General features: G+C 44.0%; 2 protein-coding genes and 2 long non-coding RNA genes across 7 annotated transcripts in view; 3 read left to right on the top strand and 1 right to left on the bottom strand.

The window, feature by feature from the left end:
* Positions 1 to 1,074: 1,074 nt before the first annotated feature.
* LOC117764401 overlaps positions 1,075 to 22,300 on the bottom strand; it is a 409,608-nt gene continuing 388,382 nt past the window's right edge. Inside the window, exons 1-2 of one of the 3 annotated variants that reach the window (XM_034590149.1) lie at positions 2,134 to 2,435; positions 1,075 to 1,801 (exon numbers count right to left, since the gene is read on the bottom strand). In XM_034590149.1, coding sequence (XP_034446040.1) covers positions 1,231 to 1,801; positions 2,134 to 2,375 — 813 coding nt within the window. In that variant the 5' untranslated portion in view covers positions 2,376 to 2,435 and the 3' untranslated portion in view covers positions 1,075 to 1,230. Of the gene's footprint in view, positions 2,436 to 22,300 lie in introns of those variants that run through there. The other 2 variants (XM_034590129.1, XM_034590139.1) reach the window with 2 other exon arrangements.
* On the top strand, positions 3,991 to 8,299 carry LOC117764831. The gene is made up of 3 exons (XR_004614458.1): positions 3,991 to 4,207; positions 5,816 to 5,894; positions 8,049 to 8,299. It is a non-coding gene; the product is annotated as an uncharacterized LOC117764831 (long non-coding RNA).
* LOC117768212 (B-cell receptor CD22-like) lies at positions 8,377 to 13,787 on the top strand. The gene is made up of 9 exons (XM_034596449.1): positions 8,377 to 8,405; positions 8,478 to 8,708; positions 8,837 to 9,103; positions 9,825 to 10,085; positions 10,907 to 11,167; positions 11,364 to 11,448; positions 11,580 to 11,637; positions 12,220 to 12,296; positions 13,649 to 13,787. The coding sequence occupies exons 3-9, from the start codon at positions 8,884 to 8,886 to the stop codon at positions 13,785 to 13,787; spliced, it is 1,101 nt and encodes a 366-aa protein (XP_034452340.1). The 5' UTR covers positions 8,377 to 8,405; positions 8,478 to 8,708; positions 8,837 to 8,883.
* LOC117764824 lies at positions 14,042 to 15,050 on the top strand. 2 transcript variants are annotated; one of them, XR_004614455.1, is made up of 2 exons: positions 14,042 to 14,570; positions 14,618 to 15,050. It is a non-coding gene; the product is annotated as an uncharacterized LOC117764824 (long non-coding RNA). The 2 variants fall into 2 exon arrangements; XR_004614456.1 differs by having other exon boundaries at positions 14,042 to 14,574.

Below are 22,300 nucleotides of genomic sequence, written 5' to 3'. Positions count from 1 at the left end.
TCTTCTTCCTACACCGCTAGGTGTAGAGGTCCTCCATGGATGGTAGCTCCGTCCTGGTGATGTGCTGGGCAGACTTCACCACCCTCTGTAAAGCCTTACGGTTCAGGGCGGTGCAGCTGCCGTACCAGGCGGTGATGCAGCCAGTCAGGATACTCTCTATGGTGCACCTGTAGAAATTGCAGAGAATCCTGGCATCCATGTTGAGCCTCCGCAGCCTGCGGAGGAAGAAGAGCCGCTGTCTGGCCGTCTTCCTGATGGAGTCTGCGTGATGGGTCCAGGTCAGGTCATCACTGATGTGGACCCCAAGGAACCTGAAGCTGCTGACTCGCTCCACCGTAGTTCCGTTGATGGAGAGGGGGGCGTGTTCTACTCCTTGTCTCTTCCTGTAGTCCACGATCAGCTCCTTCGTTTTGCTGACGTTGAGATGGAGGTTGTTGTCCTGGCACCAAGATGTCAGGGCTCTGACCTCCTCTCTGTAGGCCTTCTCATCGTCGCCGGTGATCAGGCCTATGACGGTCGTGTCATCAGCAAACTTAATGATGGTGTTGGAGCTGTGGGCGGCCACGCAGTCATGCGTAAACAGGGAGGACAGGAGAGGACTGAGCACGAAGCCCTGGGGGGCACCGGTGTTTAGAGTCAGGGTGGAGGATGTGGTGCTGCCTATCCGCACCGCCTGTGGTCTGCCCGTCAGGAAGTTCAGAATCCACTCACGGAGGGCGATGTTGAGCCCAAGGTCTCTGAGCTTGGTGACGAGCTTCAGGGGCACGATGGTATTGAATGCTGAACTGTAGTCAATGAACAGCATTCTCACATATGTGTCCCTCTGGTCCAGGTGGGAGAGGGCAGTGTGAAGGGTGAGGGAGATGGCATCTGCAGTCGACCTATTTGGCCTGTAGGCAAACTGAAGAGGGTCCAGAGAGTCAGGGAGGGAGGAGGTGATGAATGGTTTGACTAGCCGCTCAAAACACTTCATGATGGTGGAAGTGAGTGCTACTGGGCAGTAGTCGTTCAGGCAGAGGGTTTTTGTTTTTTTGGGAACAGGGACAATGATGGTCTCCTTGAAACATGCAGGGACTACAGACTGGAGCAGTGACAGGTTGAAAATGTCTGTGAACACATCTGCCAGCTGATCTGCACACACCTTGAGAGCTCGGCCAGGAATGCCATCAGGTCCAGGTGCCTTGCGTGTGTTGATCCGGTTAAAAGATCTCCACACGTCTGCCCTGGATATTACAGGGGGACAGCGGTCCTCCTGGGCCTCTTGGATCTCCACAGCCAGGGAGTTGCTCTCAAAGCATAAAAGGTGTTCAGATCCTCTGGGAGAGATGCAGACACTACATCCGCACTGCTGGTCTTTGCTTTGTAGTCAGAGATGGTTTTGAGTCCAGCCCACATGTTCCTTGTGTTGGAGCCCTTGTAGTGAGACTCCACCTTGTCCCTGTAATGTCTCTTGGCACTGCTAATAGCACTCCGGAGCGCGTACCTGGACTTCCTGTACTCCTCCAGATCCCCTGAGATGTAGGCATCAGTCCGTGCTTTGAGTTTTGCATGGATGTCACCATTAATCCAGGGCTTCTGGTTTGGGAATGATCGTACAGTAATCCTGGGTACGACGTCATCGATGCATTTGCTGATGTAGCAGATGACCGCGTCCGTGTACGTGTTGATGTTGTCATCCTGGAACACGCACCACTCCGTAATGCTGAAGCAGTCCCGTAGAGCCGAGTCTGATTGGTCGGTCCACCGCTGAATGGTCCGAGTCACCGGTCTGTCACGTTTGAGTTTCTGCCTATAGGAAGGCAGCAGCAGAACTGAGACGTGATCCGATTTGCCGAATGGGGGGCGAGGGAGGGCCTTATACGCATCCCGGAAGGGAGTGTAAACATGGTCGAGCGTGTTCGCTCCGCGCGTAGGACAGCTGATGTGTTGATGGTATCTCGGCAGGACTTTCCTCATCTTGGCGTTGTTAAAATCACCGGCCACAATAAACGCAGCCTCGGGCCGTGATGTCTCTGTCCTGTTGATAACCGCATGCGGCTCGTCCAGGGCCTGATGTCGGCATGTGGCGGAATGTACACCGCTGTAATAACGACCGATGTAAACTCCCTTGGGATGTAATAAGGTCGGCATCTGATCATGAGGTGCTCCAGGTCCGGAGAACAGCCCGAAGAAATAATCTCCACATCTGAGCACCACACATTGTTCCCCATGCAGCAGACACCCCCTCCCTTGCTCTTCCCCGAGTTTGTTGTCCGGTCCTGGCGGTGAATGGAGACCCCCTCGGGAACAATGGCGGAGTCCGGGATCGAGGGGTCGAGCCAAGTCTCCGTGAAAACCATCACGTTACAAAACTTAATGTCCCGTTGAAAAGCCATCCTGCTCCAAAGTTCGTCCAGCTTGTTATCCAGAGACTGGACATTAGCCAGAAGAATACTTGGTATTACATAGACACCAAAGGGGGCTTGAGCCACTGCCCTTTTTCTTCCTCGAGAGAAAGTGCCCTTTTTTAAATAAATGAATATTATATTCCTGTTTGCACACAGCTTCCCTGTCAAACAAATATATTGAAATATAATAAAAACTCTAAATATCAAGTGGGGAGATTAGACTAGTCTCTGTACCCTCCCTCCCTCCACGTCTCCTGCACAGAGCTGAGCACTGGAGCTGTGGACATTTCTCCATTCTTAGAGTTCAGTTCTAAATGTGATGATTAGAAAACATCAGAGGAACAAAGTCACTTGTTGACCTGCGGAGTAATGGCCTCAGTGCAGTGGAGCTGCTAAGGGGGGCCAGGTGGGGCCAGGCGGGGCCACCTTGATACAGTAAAGGCAATAATCAGAGTTTGTCCTTTTAAGCTTTAGATGCAGGACACAAGTCTAAACTGAATGAATGTCCAATCAGTGTGGAGACCACTGACCACTGTCATAGACTGACTGTTGTAATTGAAAACCTTATTTTGTAAGTTACAGCACAACTGTAATATCAGTAACAGTCTATAATACTTTTTAAAGCACTTTCTAAATAAAAACAGATTTCACATTTGTCTGACTGATTTTATTAACTGATGAAAAAGCAGCCATGGGACATTGTGGATGTGGAACACTTTGACTTTTAGTTTTCACAATACACCCAGACCACAAAGTTGATCCAACTTGAAAAAGGTAAGTACATTAATTTACTTCATATGTACTTATTAATTTAGTTTAAAAACTGAATTCACTAAATTTTGTCAGATTGTTCTAACTTAAAAACAGCAGGTGAAGTTAACTCTCAAAGTAAAACCAGCTCGTCTGATTTAACTGAATAGTTGTGTTTACTCAGGCTACAACCATATAACTGCATTTCTAAACCAAAACGATCTCTCTCCACGTTCTGCTTGTGCTTTAATGTAGAATCAGACTAATCAGAACAATCAGTTCCAGAGTTGAGGTGGAGTTCATGTGAATTTCACAGTCGGGAACTAATTCTTCTGATTATTCCGACTCCACGTTAACGCACAACCAGAGCACAGTGGGAGGCTCCGCCCATCTAACCCAACAGTCGATGGTTCCTGTGTCGCTCTACTGCTCACGTGCACCTGTGCATGAGCTCATGAAGTCCAGTCTACACAAGTGAACAGTTTTACACGTGTATCAGACAAAACAAGTTTGACTCACATGAGTTGAATCCTCGTGAGAAATGAGTAAAGAACACTAAAGTAATGTAAGTTTGCATAATTATGACCTTTTACAATGTATTTTATGATCCAGTCTTCATATGGACTGGAGCTGTAAATAAACAGGAACTGACTTCTAACATGAGGTTAAAAGAAAGAATAATTCAACATGTTTTTTAAGTCCAGTCTCAAGAAAGTAAAGAAAGTGTTAGATTCACTGTCAGGCTGCAAAACTACTCTCACTGTTATTTGCATGAAATATATTTTAATAAGTTCTCGCATCATTTCCAAAACAAAAGAACATTTCTTAATTTTAACGAGGGGATTTACTGGTGTTTGTCCGTTCGTGCATGTTAATGATGTAAAGAGGAAGGAAGCCAAGGTCTTAACTGATCTATGATTTCTATCTGTCATCGTGACTGGCTGACAAACATCGTTTCTCAAGGGTGGAATCTAGCTGCTGATGTGGCTGCACCACAGAGACGTGTGAAGCAACGATGGGTTTGAGAGAAGCAGCGAGTTGCTTTGTCATCTTCCTTCTTTCTGTGTCAGGTACATCTACATTTACAGGAAAGCACTTTGTGTTATATCGTGTTTGTATGAAAAGTGTTTGAATAATTGTTCCAGTCTTTCTCATGGTTCCAGCTTCTTAATGTTTGGGGTTTTCCTGCATTTCTCTTAAATTACTTTGAGTAATTGTGAAGTTTGGATCATTGATTGGACAAAACAGTTATTGTGAAGGTGTCACTTTAGTCTCTGCTCTGCGTAGAGGTGATGTTATTCTGAGTTTCGAGATATTGTTATGCCTCAGTGCCGGTGACACCCAGTGACCTCAGGCATCTTGTTTTCAGGTCGTCTCGTTGTCTGATTCTTGTGAACGCAATATCTCAAGATCCCTTTGAGGGAGTTTCTTCAAATTTGGTACAAATGTTCATCACTTGGACTCAAAGATGAACTGATGAGGTTTTGGTGGTTGAAGGTCAAGGTCACAGTGGCCTCACAAAACATGTTTTTGGCCTCTCGATCATGATAGGGTTAGGGTTAGGGGTTGTCTCTCTCTCTCTCTCTCTCTCTCTCTCTCTCTCTCTCTCTCTCTCTCCATGACGTCCACTACGCCAGCGTCTGCTTCACCCAGAACCGGGCAGATGCCATCTACTCCAACATAGCTCGAGTTCAAACCCAGAGAAATACTGAGGAAGACGAGGAGGAGGCTGAATACAGCGCTGTTCGATTTGACAGTGCAACAGGGTGAGCAGCTCCACACGTGAACATTTTCATCACTACACTTATTGAGGTTAAAAACTGTGGATGTGAGTGGTTTATTCTGCCCTTCACAGAACAAGACGTGAAGAAGAGGGGGACGATTCATCTGCAGTGTACAGCACAGTCACCAAACACTGAAGAAACACAATATGAATCTGTTGTTTATGGATTTTACAGCCTCATGGAACCAGAAGAAATAAAACATATAGACATGTGCAGTGTTTGTAAAGGTTTGTTTTCTTTCTTGATGGGTTGGTTAACCCAGATTACAAATTCTCTCACTTCTCACTTTGGAAGTCACGAAAGGTAAAGGTAAGAAAGTTGTTCTTCTTCTCCCACAATTGAAAATATTTCCCAGACTCAACCAGGTGTAGAGTTAGCCTCAGGTTAGGCTAACGCTAACCGTAATGTATGTTACTGTCAAAATGTTACAAATAACAATAAGATTATTATAAATTGTAATTAGTTGTAACTCTTTCTCAATCGTGCCGTGTCGGACGGTTGAGAAAAGTAAACCGCTGCGTCCACTGGCTGATCGAGGGGGGGGGGCAGGCCTGTTCAACGCTGCTTACAGCTTCAGTTGAGGATGATTCAGGTTTGGTGTGAACAGCCACTAAAGTCGTTTCTAACACTCTGTTAAATGAAGAAATTCACAGTTTGTACAAACCACAGTTTAATCTTCCACCATCGGGCTCAGGATGCATGTAAGTGTAGAGAGGAAGGAAGGGGGGGGGGGGGGGGGGGGGGGGGGGTGTTTATCAGTTTAAATTGATCTTTCTCTTACAGAATCTGTCTTTATTCTCAGACTCTTCTGTGTTGGAGGTAGACGTGTCTGTGATGTGACTGAGTTTCATCTCGTGCACATTATTTATCTGTGGATGTTTTTATTGTTTGAAGTCACAGACGAGAGCAGCAGCTACTATGAGTGTAACTGCAGCAGCCAGTGGATTTGTTGTCCTTCTTCTCACTGTGACAGGTACTGTACGTCTACATTCATGTTTCACTCTATTTTACACTCGGACTTCTGATTCACCTGAAGTGAGTTTGAGAAAGAAAGTAAAAATATAAATGAACCATTCATTCATTTTCAGATCACCACCTGTAAAGTGATGCAGAAAGAAAATATATGAAGGAATTATCATCAGTATTATTTTGTACCTTTGTTTAGAAGTTTCTATCGTCTACAGCTCAAAGTATTACAGAGGCTGAAACATGTTATTATTATTATTATCATTATTATTATTATTATTATTATTATTATTATTATTATTATTATTATTATTATTATTATTATTATCATAACTGAGTTCCTCTCCTCTCGATGCAGGAATTGTCATCAGTGTGTGGAGTCATCAGTTGAAATGCTATGGAATGCTGCTCATGGAAATGTGTTTCTTTTCTACAGAAAGTAAAAAGTAAACTAAGTGTTCTCTGGTGTCGTTATGAATCTGATTCTCTGTGTTACAGTGGTACAGTGTGAGAGTGGCTGGGGTGTGAGTTACACTTCTACTGAGATCTGTGCCGTCAGAGGATCAACAGTGGACATTACCTGTACCTACACATACCCATCCACAGTTAATAACCATGATACTACAGTTCAGGAAACTTTCTGGTTCATTCAAGAGAGTAATGGGATTCATGTTGATCTAAGGACTGATCCGGAGTATTCAGGTCGTGTGGAGTATCTCTGTGGAAACAACAAGTGGATTCTGAGAATCTCTAACCTGAGAGAGAGCGACTCAGCTGTGTACAAGTTCAGGTTCACAACAAACCAACCTACTGGGAGTTTAACTGGTTCAGCTGGAGTCACTCTGTCTGTCACAGGTAACATTTACATCTGAACATTCATTCATGTATTTCCTACATCTTGTTTGGTTCACTTGAGTGTGTCTGTGCACTTTTATATGCATGTGTGTGTTGTCAGTTTGGACTAAAATTAATTCCTTATTCTCACACACAGATTTGCATGTGCAGGTGAGCACATCAGTGAAGATTGACTATTATAAGTATGCAGAGCTCAGCTGTCAGAGCAGTTGTCGTCTTCCTGATCCTCTGAACTACGTCTGGTCCAAGAATCAACAGAAAAAGATTGAAGGAGCATCTTATTCAGGTTTATTTGATCATACAGACAGAGTTTCCTGTGCTGTTAAAGGACACGAGGATTTCCGCTCTCTGTCAATGTGTGAGTTTAATCTACAGTATTTCACTAACAGCACCATCTGCTGGAGTATTTGAGATGATGCATTTTACCATAACTTCATGTGTCTTTAAATACTTTTTTCTGCATGGGCACATTGAACTCTTGGGATACTACTGTCAGTACTGACAAACTAGTGTAGTACTAGTACTAGTATTCTGCTTCTGTAAATAAAGATGGAAGACATTACTGCTGCCCAGAAGTGAAGCCAAAGCATTGTGATCGCCCCCTGGTGGCTGGCTGCAGTATAGAACATACATGCTGTCTCCTCCATGTTAGTGGGAAGGACATGGACCAATCTAAAAGGTCAAATCCATTTTTCTCAAAGATGGTTTGTGTCATTTTAGGTCGTTCTTATCACACTCTATTGTTGATGTTTCTCATAAGTTTGGTTTTAATTTGTTATTTGATGAAATGAAAATTAGATTAAACTTCATGATTGACAGCTGAGGCTGACTCAGGATTGGTCGAGCTCATGTATGGGCGGGACCTTGATACTGCGGCTCCATCTCCAGATCACTACTGTGCAGACTGTGGTTCCAAATGTGAAAGATGGCAGCGTTGGTATCCAGGATATTTTGGCTTCATTTCTGGAGAGTGGGAGGAAGTGGAGACGTGTCGTCCATCTTTGGTCGACTCTGCATAAAAGACACAGATCATTTCCTCCATATTTGCCAGTTTGCTCCATTATAAGAGCAACTTCTACAAGGTCCCTCATGTTCCTCACCTCCAACAGTGTGTTTCTCCCTCACACTGAAGTCTAAAGGGCACTTCCCTGGGTTTTTTGTGAACTGAAAGTTTCCTCATCTTGGCATCGTCATCATCTTAAAATGAAAACCTGCCGACTGGTGATTCACCAGAGAAAATACATGGAGTTAGTTTTATAAATGTATAAGTTTATCTTCTGATTCTCTGATGTGCTCTGTGTTACAGTCGTATGGAGTCAGAATGACTGGGATGTGAGTTACACTTCTACTGAGATCTGTGCCGTCAGAGGATCAACAGTGGACATTACCTGTACCTACACATACCCATCCACAGTTAATAACCATGATACTACAGTTCAGGAAACTTTCTGGTTCATTAAAGAGAGTAATGGGATTCACGTTGATCTAAGGACTGATCCGGAGTATTCAGGTCGTGTGGAGTATCTCTGTGGAAACAACACGTGCACTCTGAGAATCTCTAACCTGAGAGAGAGCGACTCAGCTGTGTACAAGTTCAGGTTCACAACTAACCAACCTAATGGGAGTTTAACTGGTTCAGCTGGAATCACTCTGAATGTCACAGGTAACATTTACATTAGAGTCAGTTTGAAATGTTGGTGTGTATGTTGAACTAAAATCACATGTTTGTTCACAGCCCCTCAGCTCCAGGTACATGTGAGGAGATCAACAGCCAATCCATATCCTACCTGGACAGAGCTGACCTGTCACAGCAGGTGTCAGCTCCCTGATCATCTTTCCTACGTTTGGTACAATAACAATAAACTTGTTGGACAAAAAAAATACTTTCACCTCCAACACTTTAATGCTGAAGACAGCTATCACTGTGCTATAGAAGGACATGAGCGTTTCCCTTCTCCTACATTGTGTGAGTTTACTCCTCCTCATGAAGCTACAATAATGTTGAAATAATTTAAATTTAAACTTTTAACAAATAAAACAGACAGTGTTTTGATTGTATTCTCATCCTGTGTGTTAATATAAACTATCCTTCAGATGCTCCAAAGGTTCCCTCTGTGTCAGTGAGTCCCTCTGGTGAGATCATGGAGGGCAGCTCAGTGACTCTGACCTGCAGCAGTGATGCTAACCCAGCAGCTAAATACACCTGGTATAAGAGAAGTGGAGATAAAGAAGTTCCACCTCTCAGTGAAGAGACACAATTTGTCCTCAGCTCCATCCGGTCTTCAGACTCTGGAGAGTATTACTGCACAGCTGAGAATGAGCTGGGAAGGAGTTCAGCAAACATCTTTATTACTGTGACATGTGAGTGAAACACAGGTTATTAAGTGAAGAGATATTGAATCTGTCCCATTCTTTGTCCTTTACATTTTAAATGTGCAGATATGGGTCGTTTGACTTCTGCCCCATAAATATTCACAGTCAGACCATCAGCAGCACAAAGAGGAATCCACCCAGCATCAGTTAAAACATCCATAAAGCTTTCACCATCCTCAGTAAACTTGAAAGATATTTCCTTCACTGTGCACATTCACGTGACGAGCAAACAGCTCTCAGCAGACAGACAGTGGTGAAAACAAAACCCTGCTCCTGTGCACATGTCACACATACACCTCCCAGCAGGGGGAGCAGTGGCTCATTAACATTTTAAGAGACACGCCCACAAACAGGCCACTCTGAACAGGGCTCTTCACACGTTTCATTAGGAAGAAACTCTGTCTAATTGTGGAAAAGGGTCATAATATGTCACGTTTAAGTCCACGTTACAAACTGGACTGTGGTTTGGAAATCTGTGGACATTCAGGGGAGTCTGGAAACAGTAGTGCAACAGGAAATCATTGAGAAAAACCTCTCACTTAACAACAAGGAGAATTTACCTGTGTCAGTTTAACAACCTTGCTGTTGTAACTCAGTGACTCCACTCACCTGAGAACCTTCGACTTTAACACATCATATCATATATGTCCCCAAATGTTAAACACAATGTCTGTCATCTGTTATCATCATTCTGTTTTCACACATACAGACGCTCCGAAGCCTCCCTCTGTGTCAGTGAGTCCCTCTGGTGAGATCATGGAGGGCAGCTCGGTGACTCTGACCTGCAGCAGTGATGCTAACCCAGCAGCTAATTACACCTGGTACAAGGAGAACCGAACTCTGCTTCAAGGACCAGAGGGCGTTTATCGTCTCTCCTCCATCAGCTCTGGGGACAGCGGGGTCTACTCCTGCAAGTCTGAGAATCAGTACGGACGGATCAACTCCACGTCTCTACACGTAGACGTCCAGTGTGAGTAGAAAACATCCACATATCCATGAAACCCAGCACTGTCTCGCAATCTTATAGAAGGTTCCTGGGTCCGCCCCCTTATCTGGATTCACACCAAACTTTCCTGAGTTCTTCCCTGACCCGTACCTCATCCTACCTTCAGGTTTCATGCTAATCGACTCAGTAGTTTTTGTGTAATCTTGCTTAAAATCAACAAGCAACAAACAAACGGACTGGGGTGAAAACATCTGTTGTTGCATAGCGACACTATATGACGTCATTCTCTAAACTCATAGTGACGACATTCCCTCCATATGATCATAGATTATTTTTCAGTGTCTATAAGCTTCAGGTCGTCTCTATAGTCCTATTAGAGGCAGGAATACAGCAGATTGGCAGTTTTAAGGATGCTTGATGTAAATCTCTAACTTCTTTGTGACATTACTTATAACTCATCTTTCCATTATACGATGGGGAATAATGTTCTGATCAGTATAGGATTTAGTCTCTCTGCTATTTGTGGAAATATCTTGGAAAATGTGTCTTTTGGGTCAAATCTTTGCTCATCTTGACCTCTGACCTTTGACCGATCAGCTGCAAAAGTTAATATTCACTATAATATTCAGTAAGTTTGGTTCATGTGTTGAGTTATTTTGTACATTCACACACACGGGCTGAAAACAAAACCCTCAGTACCTGCTTCTGTCTGTGCTGGCGCCCCGGGTTAATGATGATCATCTATATTTAAGAAGCACTTATCAAAACCAGAGATTGAAAAGTTCTTCACTTTGGTTAATGAATATTTCTGAGTTGATTTCATGATCTTGCATGTTTTACACCAGACGCTCCGAAGCCTCCCTCTGTGTCAGTGAGTCCCTCTGGTGAGATCATGGAGGGCAGCTCGGTGACTCTGACCTGCAGCAGTGATGCTAACCCAGCAGCTAACTACACCTGGTCCAAGGAGGACGAGGACTCACCAAAAGCATCAGGACAAATCTTCACCATCACTGATATCACAGCTGAACATGGTGGAAATTATCAGTGTGAGGTCCAGAACACACGAGGACGTAGTAAGGCCACCTTACATCTGATTGTTGCAGCAGGTGATTTTAGCACTCTGACTTTTACAGCCTACACCACCCCCCCCCTCCTTTTCATTGCTCCAGAACCTTAAACCATCAATACTCATATCAAGCCCATCATATTGCACATGAACAATACTGACTGACCAACAGCATCACCTGGCAAACTGAGTCATCAGTCTAACCACACTGCTAATGTCTCCTGTCTGTTGTCTAGGGAAGTCAGTGATGATCATGAATATCCTCAGGCTGACTCTGGTGGTCGTGCTGGTTCCAGTGCTGGTCTGGACTCTGTGGACGAGGTAAAACAATACAAATCCATCAGTTCACCCTCTGCTCTTTTACTGTCTTCTTCAAATGTCTTCAAACACTAGTTTCAGTGTTATGAAGTTTATTTTGTCAAATGTTGTGTTTGTTGTTGTTTTCGATCCAGGATGAAGAAAACTCTGAGCTTGAAATCAGAAGCGAATGAAGCTGTGGAGATGATAGAGGTGAGAGACAGTGAGGCCAAAAGAATGACTCCATATCCCTGTTTTCATCTCACAATGTCAGAGAAAGAGATAAAACATTTCTTGGATCAGCTACTTTGTCTGAATCTGCCCCAAAATGTAAAAGGTTCTTTCCATTGACCGTATATTAAAATGGACGTAGACTCTGGGTCTAGAAAGTGAAGTGAATGATCCACTTAGAGTCAAACAGACCATAAAGCACCGCAGGCATTGGGGCATGGATACCGTGTGATTGACAGCTAGTACTGGGTGCAGGTCGCAGGTTTAGGTGGGCGGGCAGTGTCCTTGGGCCCTGAGTCAGGCTCCACCCCCTCTCCTCCAAATATGGTTACTTCTGGTTTCAAAAACACAAGATGGCGCTGGACAACATGTCAAAAATGGAGGCTTCAAAATGGCAGCTCACAAACCAATGGGTGTTTTTGTGTAATCCTGCTGATGAACAAACAAACGAATGGACAGGGGGCGCAACTACGTTCAAACTATTTTGAATGAACTGTGATTATATGCAGGTTTCATGAATAAAGTCCAGTGAGGTTTAATATTTTCTCATCTGTCCCCCATCAGTCACACAACTGTCCTGAGTATGACGACGTCGCTGCTGCAGCACAGACAGAAGACACAGAGGAGCAGGAAGACCTGGTGTGAAGCCTCAGGTCAGAGCCACTGGGACAAACACAACCAACCCAACCCTAACCCCTAACCCAAGATGGACGACTTCAGAGTACATCCGTACAAGCGAGTTTTACAGAAACCATAGTGTGTAGTTAATAAATACAGGAAATCTGTCCAAGCAACAAAATATCTGAGTGCAAGCGCAGAGTTTGAGCACAAGCAGAGCAAATCTAAGCACCAGCAGGAGCTGTGTGAGTGCAAGCGCAGGGTTTTGAGTAAAAACACCACGAAATCTGAACGTGCAAGTCCAGCTCTCAAACTAAAAGACCATGCTTTTGAATAAAGAGGAAAACACCCACACATTTCCTTTCTACTCATGGTTTCCTGTTTTCTTATCTCCTCAGGTGCACTGTGATTGGTTGATGAAAGTATGTGAGAGGAAACAGGAAGTATCTATCTTTCCATCCCCGGTTGCAGCAGCAGCAGTTTGTGCAGCATGACCTTTAGAGCAAGAGTATTGTTGTGTTGTTTCTTTTCTTTTTCTTTTCTGATGGGTCCAGTCGTCCAGTTTCCGCAGCTTTATTTCTGTGAGCTTTAGTTCTGATGTTGGTTTAGGTTGAAGGAAGATTCTCAGGTCCTACGACCCTTTGTGGGTTGGTGTGTTGGGGTTTCCTTCTTTTGTCCATTTTGCCGGCCTGTTGTTGAAGTTGTTGTCTTTTCTGCAATAAATAGATTTTCTTTTTGCTGTTACCCTCTGAACTATGTTGGACGTCTTGGTGATGAGCCTTTGAGGCTGTGGTAACACCACGTGACTCATCTCGTGTCTTATACATGATATTAATGTGGTTATTACATGGATAATGAATTATTATGTATCGTGATTTTATGATTCTTTCTTAAATAAAGGTTTTTGGTCGTTTGTTTTCACTCCTTATCTATTTGTTTGTTTGTTTTTCAGCAGAATTACACCAGAAAACTAAAAACAGATTTTTCCATTAACTCATTGAATTTGGGCATGAATCCTGATAAAGGGGCGGAGCCAGGAGCCTGTTTGCATCACTTTCTTTATAATTGTGAGACTGATGAAAACAGTCAGGATTATTTAGAGGACTGGTTTCTATGAGTGATTGAACTCTGGTGCAGCTCGATTGAATTGAGGCAGATTGAATTGATGGAGGCTGGCATGTGCACACATAGACACCAAAGGGGGCTTGAGCCACTGCCCTTTTCCTTCCTCCAGACAAAGTGCCCTTTTTTAAATACATGAATATTATATTCCTGTTTGCGCACAGCTTCCCTGTCAAACAAATATATTGAAATATAATAAAAATCTAAATATCAGGTTAACTAGTCTCTATAAACAAGCCTGTTACCTCACCAGCACCTCGGACACGGAGACCCGAGACTCCTCCTCGCTGATCGACCCGGGTACTGAGCAGGACCCGCCCTCCCCTGACCCTGCCCCTGGAAACCTGGACTCCTCCCCCAAGGAGGAGAAGATGGAGGCTTCTTCATCGTAATCCTCCTCCTCATTCTCCTCCTCCTCCTCCCTGCTGCAGGAGGCGTTTGTTCAGGGAGAAGAACCTGAGCCGCCGCGATGCGTGGCGATGGGGGAGGGGCCGCGGGAGGAGGGGCGGGGTGAGGCGAGGATGTCTGGATCCTCAGAGGAAGTGAAGGAGGAGAAAGAGATGGCCGCCAAGACCAGCAGCAGCTTGGCTCCGCCCCTCTCAGAGGACGCCACCTTCCCATCTGCCCTTGGGTTGGTGGAGGAGGGGTCAGAGGGCTGCAGTGGCCACACCCCCCAGGTGTTTCCAAGCGCCGGCCCCCCACCTGACATGCTGGACATGCTGTACAGGACGGTGGAAGCCACTATCGCCATAGTTACCAAACTGTCCGTAAAGGACCCCCCCTCTTCATGACATCACTAACTCACAGCCGCCATGAGATCTTGAACGAAAACTTCTTCTTTCTCTCTTTTAAAAAAAATCTGAATTCATCTCCGAGGGAGAAACAACCTTTTCCTGTTTTTCGGTTTCTTCTTCTTCTTCTGCTGTTTGTGTGCTGCTGTTCGTTGCCTTCAGCTGATGTTCAGTCGGTGGGTTTTTCCAGCTTCAGTGGCTCCTCCCCTTCTCGTCTCGCTCCGCTAACGTCCGACTTCGCAGCCGAGCCCTCGTTTGACAAAAAGAAGAAAAAGTCGTTCAAGCTATAGCACATTGATTTCAAAGGGCAAAAAAAAGGTTTTGTTCTGTTGGGGTTTTTGTTTGTGTGAGTGAGTGTGTGTGTGCGTGTGTGTGTGTGTGTGTGTGTGTGTGTGTGTGTGTGCATGTGTGTGTGTCTGCGTGAGTTTGAGTGTGTGTGTGTGTGTGTGTGTTTTATACTGATTTGAATTTGTTTTGAAAAGTGATTTTATTTGAGGTTTGCTGTAACGGGGAAAGGTTTACAGGACTTTTGTCTCCTCTGTTTGTAATTTAATTTTATTGCATTTTTACTGTGTATGAAAATGGTCGTCCTCTGTGCCAGTTTTGTACTTTATGAACGAGGCAAAAGAAAACGTTGCCTTGATTTTTCTGTGGTTTCATTATCCAGAAATTAAGTTTACCTGTAAATTAAGAGAACCACAAGAAACTTGATTCTGTAAAGAATCCTCTCTAGTCATTGCCTGAAGGTGTATATGAAAACTATATAAATATATATATAAATATCTTTATATATATATGAGTATATAAAAGCGGTGCTTTATTTGACTGTGGTTGAAATAAAGCCGCCATGTTGGACCAGCTGGAGCTTTTATTTTCTTTACTGAAGTACATTCCATAATCTATTGTTTATTTTGGCTTCTTCTGCTGTGTTCTGATTCTCCTGATTTTATTTTAATAGAGAATAAATTAATAAAACGGTTTTAATAAGAAGAATTGTGACCTGAAACTCGTCTGGAGCTGTGAGGCTTTTTCTTTCCTGTGTTGAAGTGGATTCTTTCAGGTTGGTTTCTGCAGCGGAGACGAACAGGAAGAGAAATGATCGTAAGACCTGAGAGTGTAAGTAACGTTTGAATTGTTTTCTGACACTTTGACGTGATGTCGGCTCCCGATAGTGAAGCCCAGGTTGGGAAACAGAGTTTTGAGAAGCAAACAAATGAACTTTACTGACCGACAGGCTCCGTCTGTTTAAGCTGTGAGTTTAACCACATGAACATTCTGACATCATCACATGACAATGCCATGAGGTCTACTCTGTTCACCATTAGCATGTTAGCTGTGTAGCTAACAAATGAGGAATTCAATCTATTACCTTATTTAGAATTTTACTACGGTTCATTGAATGTAAATATATGAATTTAGATAATAGATAAATGTGTAAAGATGGACATGACAGCTGATCGCCCCCTGGTGGCCAGCTGCAGTGTAGGTCAAACCCTCCATGTTAGCAGATGGGACATGGAACTAAAAAGAAATCAAAGTAGCTGTTTAATAAATGTTTGTAAAGATGTTTCTGTCATTTCAGGTCGTTCTTATCTCACTGATGTTTGTTCAAGTGTTTCTGATCAGTTTGGTTTTCATCAGTTATTTGATGATATAAGAACGGGCTGAGACGTGATGATTGACAGCTGACACTGACTCCTGCGCCTGTATCCTGGATGTTCTCAGTTCCAACGTCCGCCCTGAAGAACTCGTCCGTCAGTGAGGCCTCAGGTTTGTCCTGCTGGGACATCGTGGACTTGATGCACAGTTTCCGTAAGACTTTGCAAAAGGGAATTACCCAGAGTTCACAGCGTTGAGGCGTGGGAGAACCAACCTGGAAGGAGCAACCAACTCCGACGTTGACTTGACGAAAGTATAAACCTGCAGCTCGACTCAAAGCTGGAATCTAAGCATCACTTTCTGACTCTTTATTTTCTAAACTAACTTCTTTCTTCCACGGCTCATGTTTTAACCAGAAAACGTCAAAGTGAATGTTTGTGCTGTGAACACGTCTCTGCTCTGGTTCTCACAGCAGAAGTGTCGAGGTTCCTTCTCCTTTTCTTTATCTCCATCTTCAATCTGCACATCAGAGCGTTCATCGTGTTGAAACCGTCGTCTCACTCTGACGTGCAGATCCTCGATGGAGACAGAAGAAAGGGGAAGCTTTTGTTGTGCCATAATGTATTAAACGTGATACCATGAAATGGTGTGCCTTTCGGCATTCAATAAATTTGTTTATCAAAATAAAATATTAAATATTAATATTTTATTATTAATATTAAATAATCACTAATTGATTAACGTTACCTCGGGGCACCACCCTTCAAAGGAAGGGAAAAGATAGCCAATTTATTGAATAAGTCTCATAAAGGTTCTAACTACAAATTTGGAACTCTGATTAACAATTAAATTAATAACTATAACCAAAATTACCATATAGATAGTTAGCTAAGTTGAAGGATATGGAGTTCTTGACAGTGTAGAGGTTGGCGAAATTCACTTATGCAACATTAATGAAAAAACATTTGTGAAAGAAAAACATTTATTATGAATATAATAAAGTATAAAAACACAAATTACTAATGGTCTAATTGCTAAACAAAGATAGGTATGTGTGTATACATGTGTGTGTGTGAGTCAGCGTGCTTTCAAGATGGCGGCTGGCCAGAGAGATAACACCCTTCCCCCCCTATTGGAATGTTTACGACCTGTAGAGATAATGGTGTGTGTGTGTGTGTGTGTGTGTGTGTGTGTGTGTGTGTGTGTGTGTGTGTGTGTGTGTGTGTGTGTGTGTGTCAAATTAGAGAAGGTTACTAGATGTATGCAAGGAAGGACTGAAGAGCATAACAGACTAACATTACTTTCTCAATAACTTGTACCCAAAATATCACAACACCACAAATCAAACTTATAAACATCACACAGAATCGAATAAACAGTCTTGCTTAGCCTAGTATAATTATTAAGCCCAGTTGTGTTACCCGTCCGCGGAAAGGGGAAAAAGGAAGTTGCTGTGCAGTTCGCAGTTCTGTGTCGTCTTGCTGGTTTCTGTTGAGCTGTGCAGCTCAGTTGCTGGCTGAAGTTTGCAAGCAGGACATCGCGTCGCTGCTAGGACGTTGGTAGAGCTTGGAGGTCGAGGAGGTTTCCTTGGTGAGATGAGCTGGAAGGGTTAGGAGATCTCAAAACACCGCCAGAGACAGTTTTGCAGGGACTATACCACTCGGTACCCAAGCGGACGAACTAAGATCCGTCCAGCTGTGTACCGATCTTTTAGTGGGTTAAAATCTCCGCAAAATAGGTCTGACGATCACACAGTACGGCAGCGTGACCGGAAATGCAGATTCGTCACGACACACTGGCACAAAACAAAGGGAGTCGGCGGTCCTAGAGAAATATACACTCAAGTAATAACACGCTAATGTTTAAACTAGTCTCTGCCCAGACATAAGCCTCTTACTTGTTGCTGGTCCACGGTTCGTTGATGTGCGAGCGGCGCGTTCCGGGAAGACAAGTGAATTGTGTTCGTGGCCTCTAGAACAGCTGATTCGCGCGGTGGCAGCGGGGATTGAGCTGAGCCGGATAGGAGAGAATTCGTCTCGTTCTCCTTGGCGAATGTGTCTTGCCCTTCGTGGCGAATGTGTCTTGCCCTTCGTGGCGAATGTGTCTTGCCCTTCGTGGCGAATGGTTCTTGCCCTTCGTGGCGAATGTGTCCTGCCCTTCGTGGCGAATGTGTCTTGCCCTTCGTGGCGAATGTGTCCTGCCCTTCGTGGCGAATGTGTCTTGCCCTTCGTGGCGAATGGTTCTTGCCCTTCGTGGCGAATGTGTCTTGCCCTTTGTGGCGAATGTGTCTTGCCCTTCTGCAGGTATGAACAGCTGAGGAGCAGCTGTGGTTGCGGATCCAGAAAAAGTCGGTGGACTCGGCCTGCGAGTGGAAGACTTTGCCGCGGTCGTTTCAAAATAAAGCTCAGGTAAAAAAGGGAAGTTCACAAAAATAAAAGAATGAACTTAAGTTAAAAAATTAAAATACAAACGTTTGGATTGGTTGCTCCCTTTAAGTGTCTGGATCATCTGGAGGAACCGGGAGAGGTTGTGGTCCTATCTTCAGCGCACGGGAAAAAGCAATGAATTGAAGGGATAATGTATTTATTACCTGAGAAGTGTCCGGCCTCCCTCCAGGGGGGGCCGTGGGGTCTGTTGGCTCTCAGCCAATGGAAGGCCCGAGTTTGACCTCGGGCGGCGGTCAAAAAAAACATGGATGCCCCAAAAGGATTCTGGGTGCTCTTCGGCCTCACAGCAGGAAACAACTCGAGGCAGGCTCTGAAAGGCCCTTGTAGGCCTCAGCATTCCTTTGTCTGGACCCGATCCCCAACACTGGAAGAGCAGGGAGAACCAGATGTTGGGTGGGGGCTGGACAGATGTGGAGAAGTGCTTCGAAGGTTTGGTAGCAACTCGCCTGAGAATTGAACACGCCTTCTACAGCCTGACCAGTAACCTGGAAGCTTTTACGTCTCAGTGGGGGATCAGACAGGTTCTATGTTCAGTAGAGGAGGACGGTTCACTGGTCCTTCATTTTTAAACTCCATGTGTGTGTGTGTGTGACATGTAGTTTTTTCTTTTGTAAAATATGATCTGATTGAAGTGTTATTTATAATTTTTTTGCTGATGCTACTATTGGAGAGATCATGAAATGATCTAAATAAAAGTTATCTTAAAAGTCAAAAAGTCTCTCTCTCTCTCTTTTCTGTTTTTTTGCTGCAAAACAGAACACGCCTCCATGTTTGTTTTCCTTCTGAAGTCTCGTCTAATTAACTACCTGTGTGCTTGTTGGATGATTTACAGCTGAATATCGAGCTCAGGCTGACGGGAAGAGTCGCTTATCAAATATTGAATTTGGCCTCTGCTCTCTGATCAGACTCAGAAACGGGGTCAGCAGTGATGAACCAAAATCCACGACAACCTACTTATGTAATCTATATGCACGTGCGTGCGTGCGTGTTGAATATTGTCTTTATAATCTGTTTAGGTTTTTTATTATGTTGGCCAACCAGTGCAACCTGTTATTACTTGTTACTGGACGACATACACACCTACCTAACTAACTAACTAACTAACTAACTAACTACCTACCTACTGTAATTGTAATATAATCCAATCCAATATAAAAACACATGAGTTTTGGTTTGTTTTCTTCTTAGTTTTTTCCACTGACTGGAACTGTCTCTTATCTGTTTAATCGTCTGACCCTCGGTCGTCTGTGATATTACAACATTTCCGAGAACGTGTTTGTTGACACTCGACTACAAAATATAGATGAACACAACAAGAAGTTCTTATAATGACTTTATACAATCATATGTATAATAATAATATGCACTCTGCAATGTAATAAACACGGAGGAAGATATTCCGTCTGTGCACCACGATGACGATAAAGCAGATTAAGTTGAATGTGATCTAAGGTCACTTGGACTCAAACAGAAATATTGAACAATGTTTAACGAGATTGGTTCAAGTTTCAAGGTTTCCCACAATGCTTCAGTCCAACGCCGTGCGTATACATATCAGAAATTCAGAAGCAGATAACAGACTTCGGAACGAGCAACAGACGGTAACAGTTTTTCTATTATCTCTAGACATGAGAAGAAATGTCCACGTCTGAGGGGACGCAGTCGATTTAATTCATAAAAATATCAACAGATATATTTTATAATCATTGGTTCTATTATTACTCAATCTTTTTTATTCTGACTGTTATTATTGTCGTTATTATTCATATACTTGTATTGTCAGTATGTCTGTAACTCTATATTATTGTAGAGTTATATGAGCACTGCACAAATAAACATGACTTTAAATAGATTCTTCAAAACAGTTTTCATAAACTCTTTTCCTTTTTATTTTATTTGTTTTGTTTGAGTCTCATTCACTCATTTACTGTTACAGTATTTTTCTGACAATATTATTTCTAAATTTCTTTTATCGTTAGTTTATTTCTGACATCGTCATTATTATAATTATAATCTTCACTATCTCAGCATTCAGATGTAAACGTAAACAAGAAAGGTAATTCTCATTTTAAATATCCGATTAAAATCTGTGTTCTTAATGTAATTTGTGAATCCATAATTTATAAAGGTTTTTTAAACAAATATTGAAAATGAAATGAAATGTAAACATTTAAATTTTTTTATTCCATAATTATTTACTGAATTCTAAAATGTACTGATTAACTATATTATATTTGTAAATCCCTTGTTCAGGTGAATCTTTGACTCATCGATTAATATTCCATTGGATTGATTTTAATTATATTCTTCCTCTCCCTCTCTCTCTCTCTCTTTCTCTCTCTCCCCCTCTCTCTCCCCCCTCCCCCCCCCCTCTCTCTCTCTCTCTCCCCCTCTCTCTCTCTCTCTCTCTCTCTCCCCCCCCCCCCCCTCTCTCTCTCTCCCCCCCCCTCTTCTCTCTCTCCCCCCCTCCCTCTCTCTCTCTCTCTCTCTCTCTCTCACTCTTCTTTCTTTCTTCCTCTCTCTCTCTCTCTCTCCCCCCTCTCTCTCTCTCCCCCTCTCTCTCTCTCTCTCTCTCTCTCCCCCCCCCCCCCTCTCTCTCTCTCTCCCCCCCCTCTTCTCTCTCTCCCCCCTCCCTCTCTCTCTCTCTCTCTCTCTCTCTCACTCTTCTTTCTTTCTTCCTCTCTCTCTCTCTCTCTCCCCCCTCTCTCTCTCTCCCTCTCTCTCTCTCTCTCCTCTTCTCTTCTCTCTCTCTCTCTCTCCCTCCCCCCCCCCTCTTCTCTCTCCCCCCCCCCTCTCTCTCTCTCTCTCCCCCCCCTCCCCCCCTCTCTCTCCTCTCTGCAGCACAGAGCTGAAATGGAAGATCCGAGGAGACGTTCCACTCTGTCGTTCACTTTCATCCTCTGCTTCTCACTGTGGCTCACGCCTGGAGAAACCTCCACCTTTTTGGATCAATGCATTGACGAATGTCCGGCGACACATTTCACCTCCACGTACGATGTGCATTGTTCTAACAGGTGTGAAAAGCGCGGTTCTGACTACTACAAGTGCAATTCCCAAAAGGGCTGGGACTACTGCTCACCAGGAGAGGACATTGATTACGAAGGCAACCGCTGTCTCAATGCCTGTGGCAAACATGGAGAAGACAGCTTCTACCAGTGTTACTTGTGGGAAGGATCCTGGGGCAAATGTGCTCGGGTGGAGCCGAGGGCAATGATTTATCACACCAGGTATCAGAAACAATGTGTTGACAGCTGTCGGTATCATGAGTCAGGGGATTACTTCTGGTGCCATGATGGAGCTGGCTGGGGCTACTGCTCACCTCTACGAGACCACACCTACAAGAATGAGCCTTGTCGCTTCAATCACGAGTGTGGAAGCTATGGTCAGAGTTACACCTGGTGCTACACAACATCCAACAACGACTGGGATTACTGTGGAGTGATCGGTCCTGGAGAGTGTGTGTTTTCCCAGACGTCCCGCGCCAAACAACAATCCAATAATCCAAGAGTGATCTGTACCAGGGAAGACAACAAAAACAGGAGGGTGACCACGTTCAGAGAAGAAGGAGATTCTAGTACCATCGCTGAAACCACCAATAGGCAACGCAGCAAAGCCGTAGACTTAATTAACCAATGGAACAACCAGCACTTGAGTAACCAGTCCAGGTCTGAGTTGATTACATCGAGCAATCTTCGCCTTTACAACCAGGGACTGTTCAACAGGAGCGATCAGTTGTGTTACAACCTGCAAATCCAGCTCAACGGACAACGCGGTCCTGGAGAAAGCACCACTGTGGCACAGATCATAGTTCCTGATGACACGTCAGCTGAATACATGCGTTGGGCCTTCAGGGAGAGTTTACAGCGCCAGGTCAGTGTGGTGTTGGAAGTCGAGGAAGCCTCCAACTCCACAAACAACAACCAGAAGTGTTGTAAACGACGTAAAAATTAAGGTCACTCAAACGTGTGTAGCTGATGATTGTGACAGCGCACACGTTAACTGCCTCATGTCAGAGGCAGAATGAGTGAGTGAAGCTCTCAGTTAGCAAACGTTGTGTTTTAATCGGTT

Source organism: Hippoglossus hippoglossus, chromosome 1 (genome assembly GCF_009819705.1).
Source record: "Hippoglossus hippoglossus isolate fHipHip1 chromosome 1, fHipHip1.pri, whole genome shotgun sequence".
NCBI lineage: Eukaryota > Metazoa > Chordata > Actinopteri > Pleuronectiformes > Pleuronectidae > Hippoglossus > Hippoglossus hippoglossus.
This window is presented reverse-complemented; position numbering and strand designations above follow the sequence as displayed.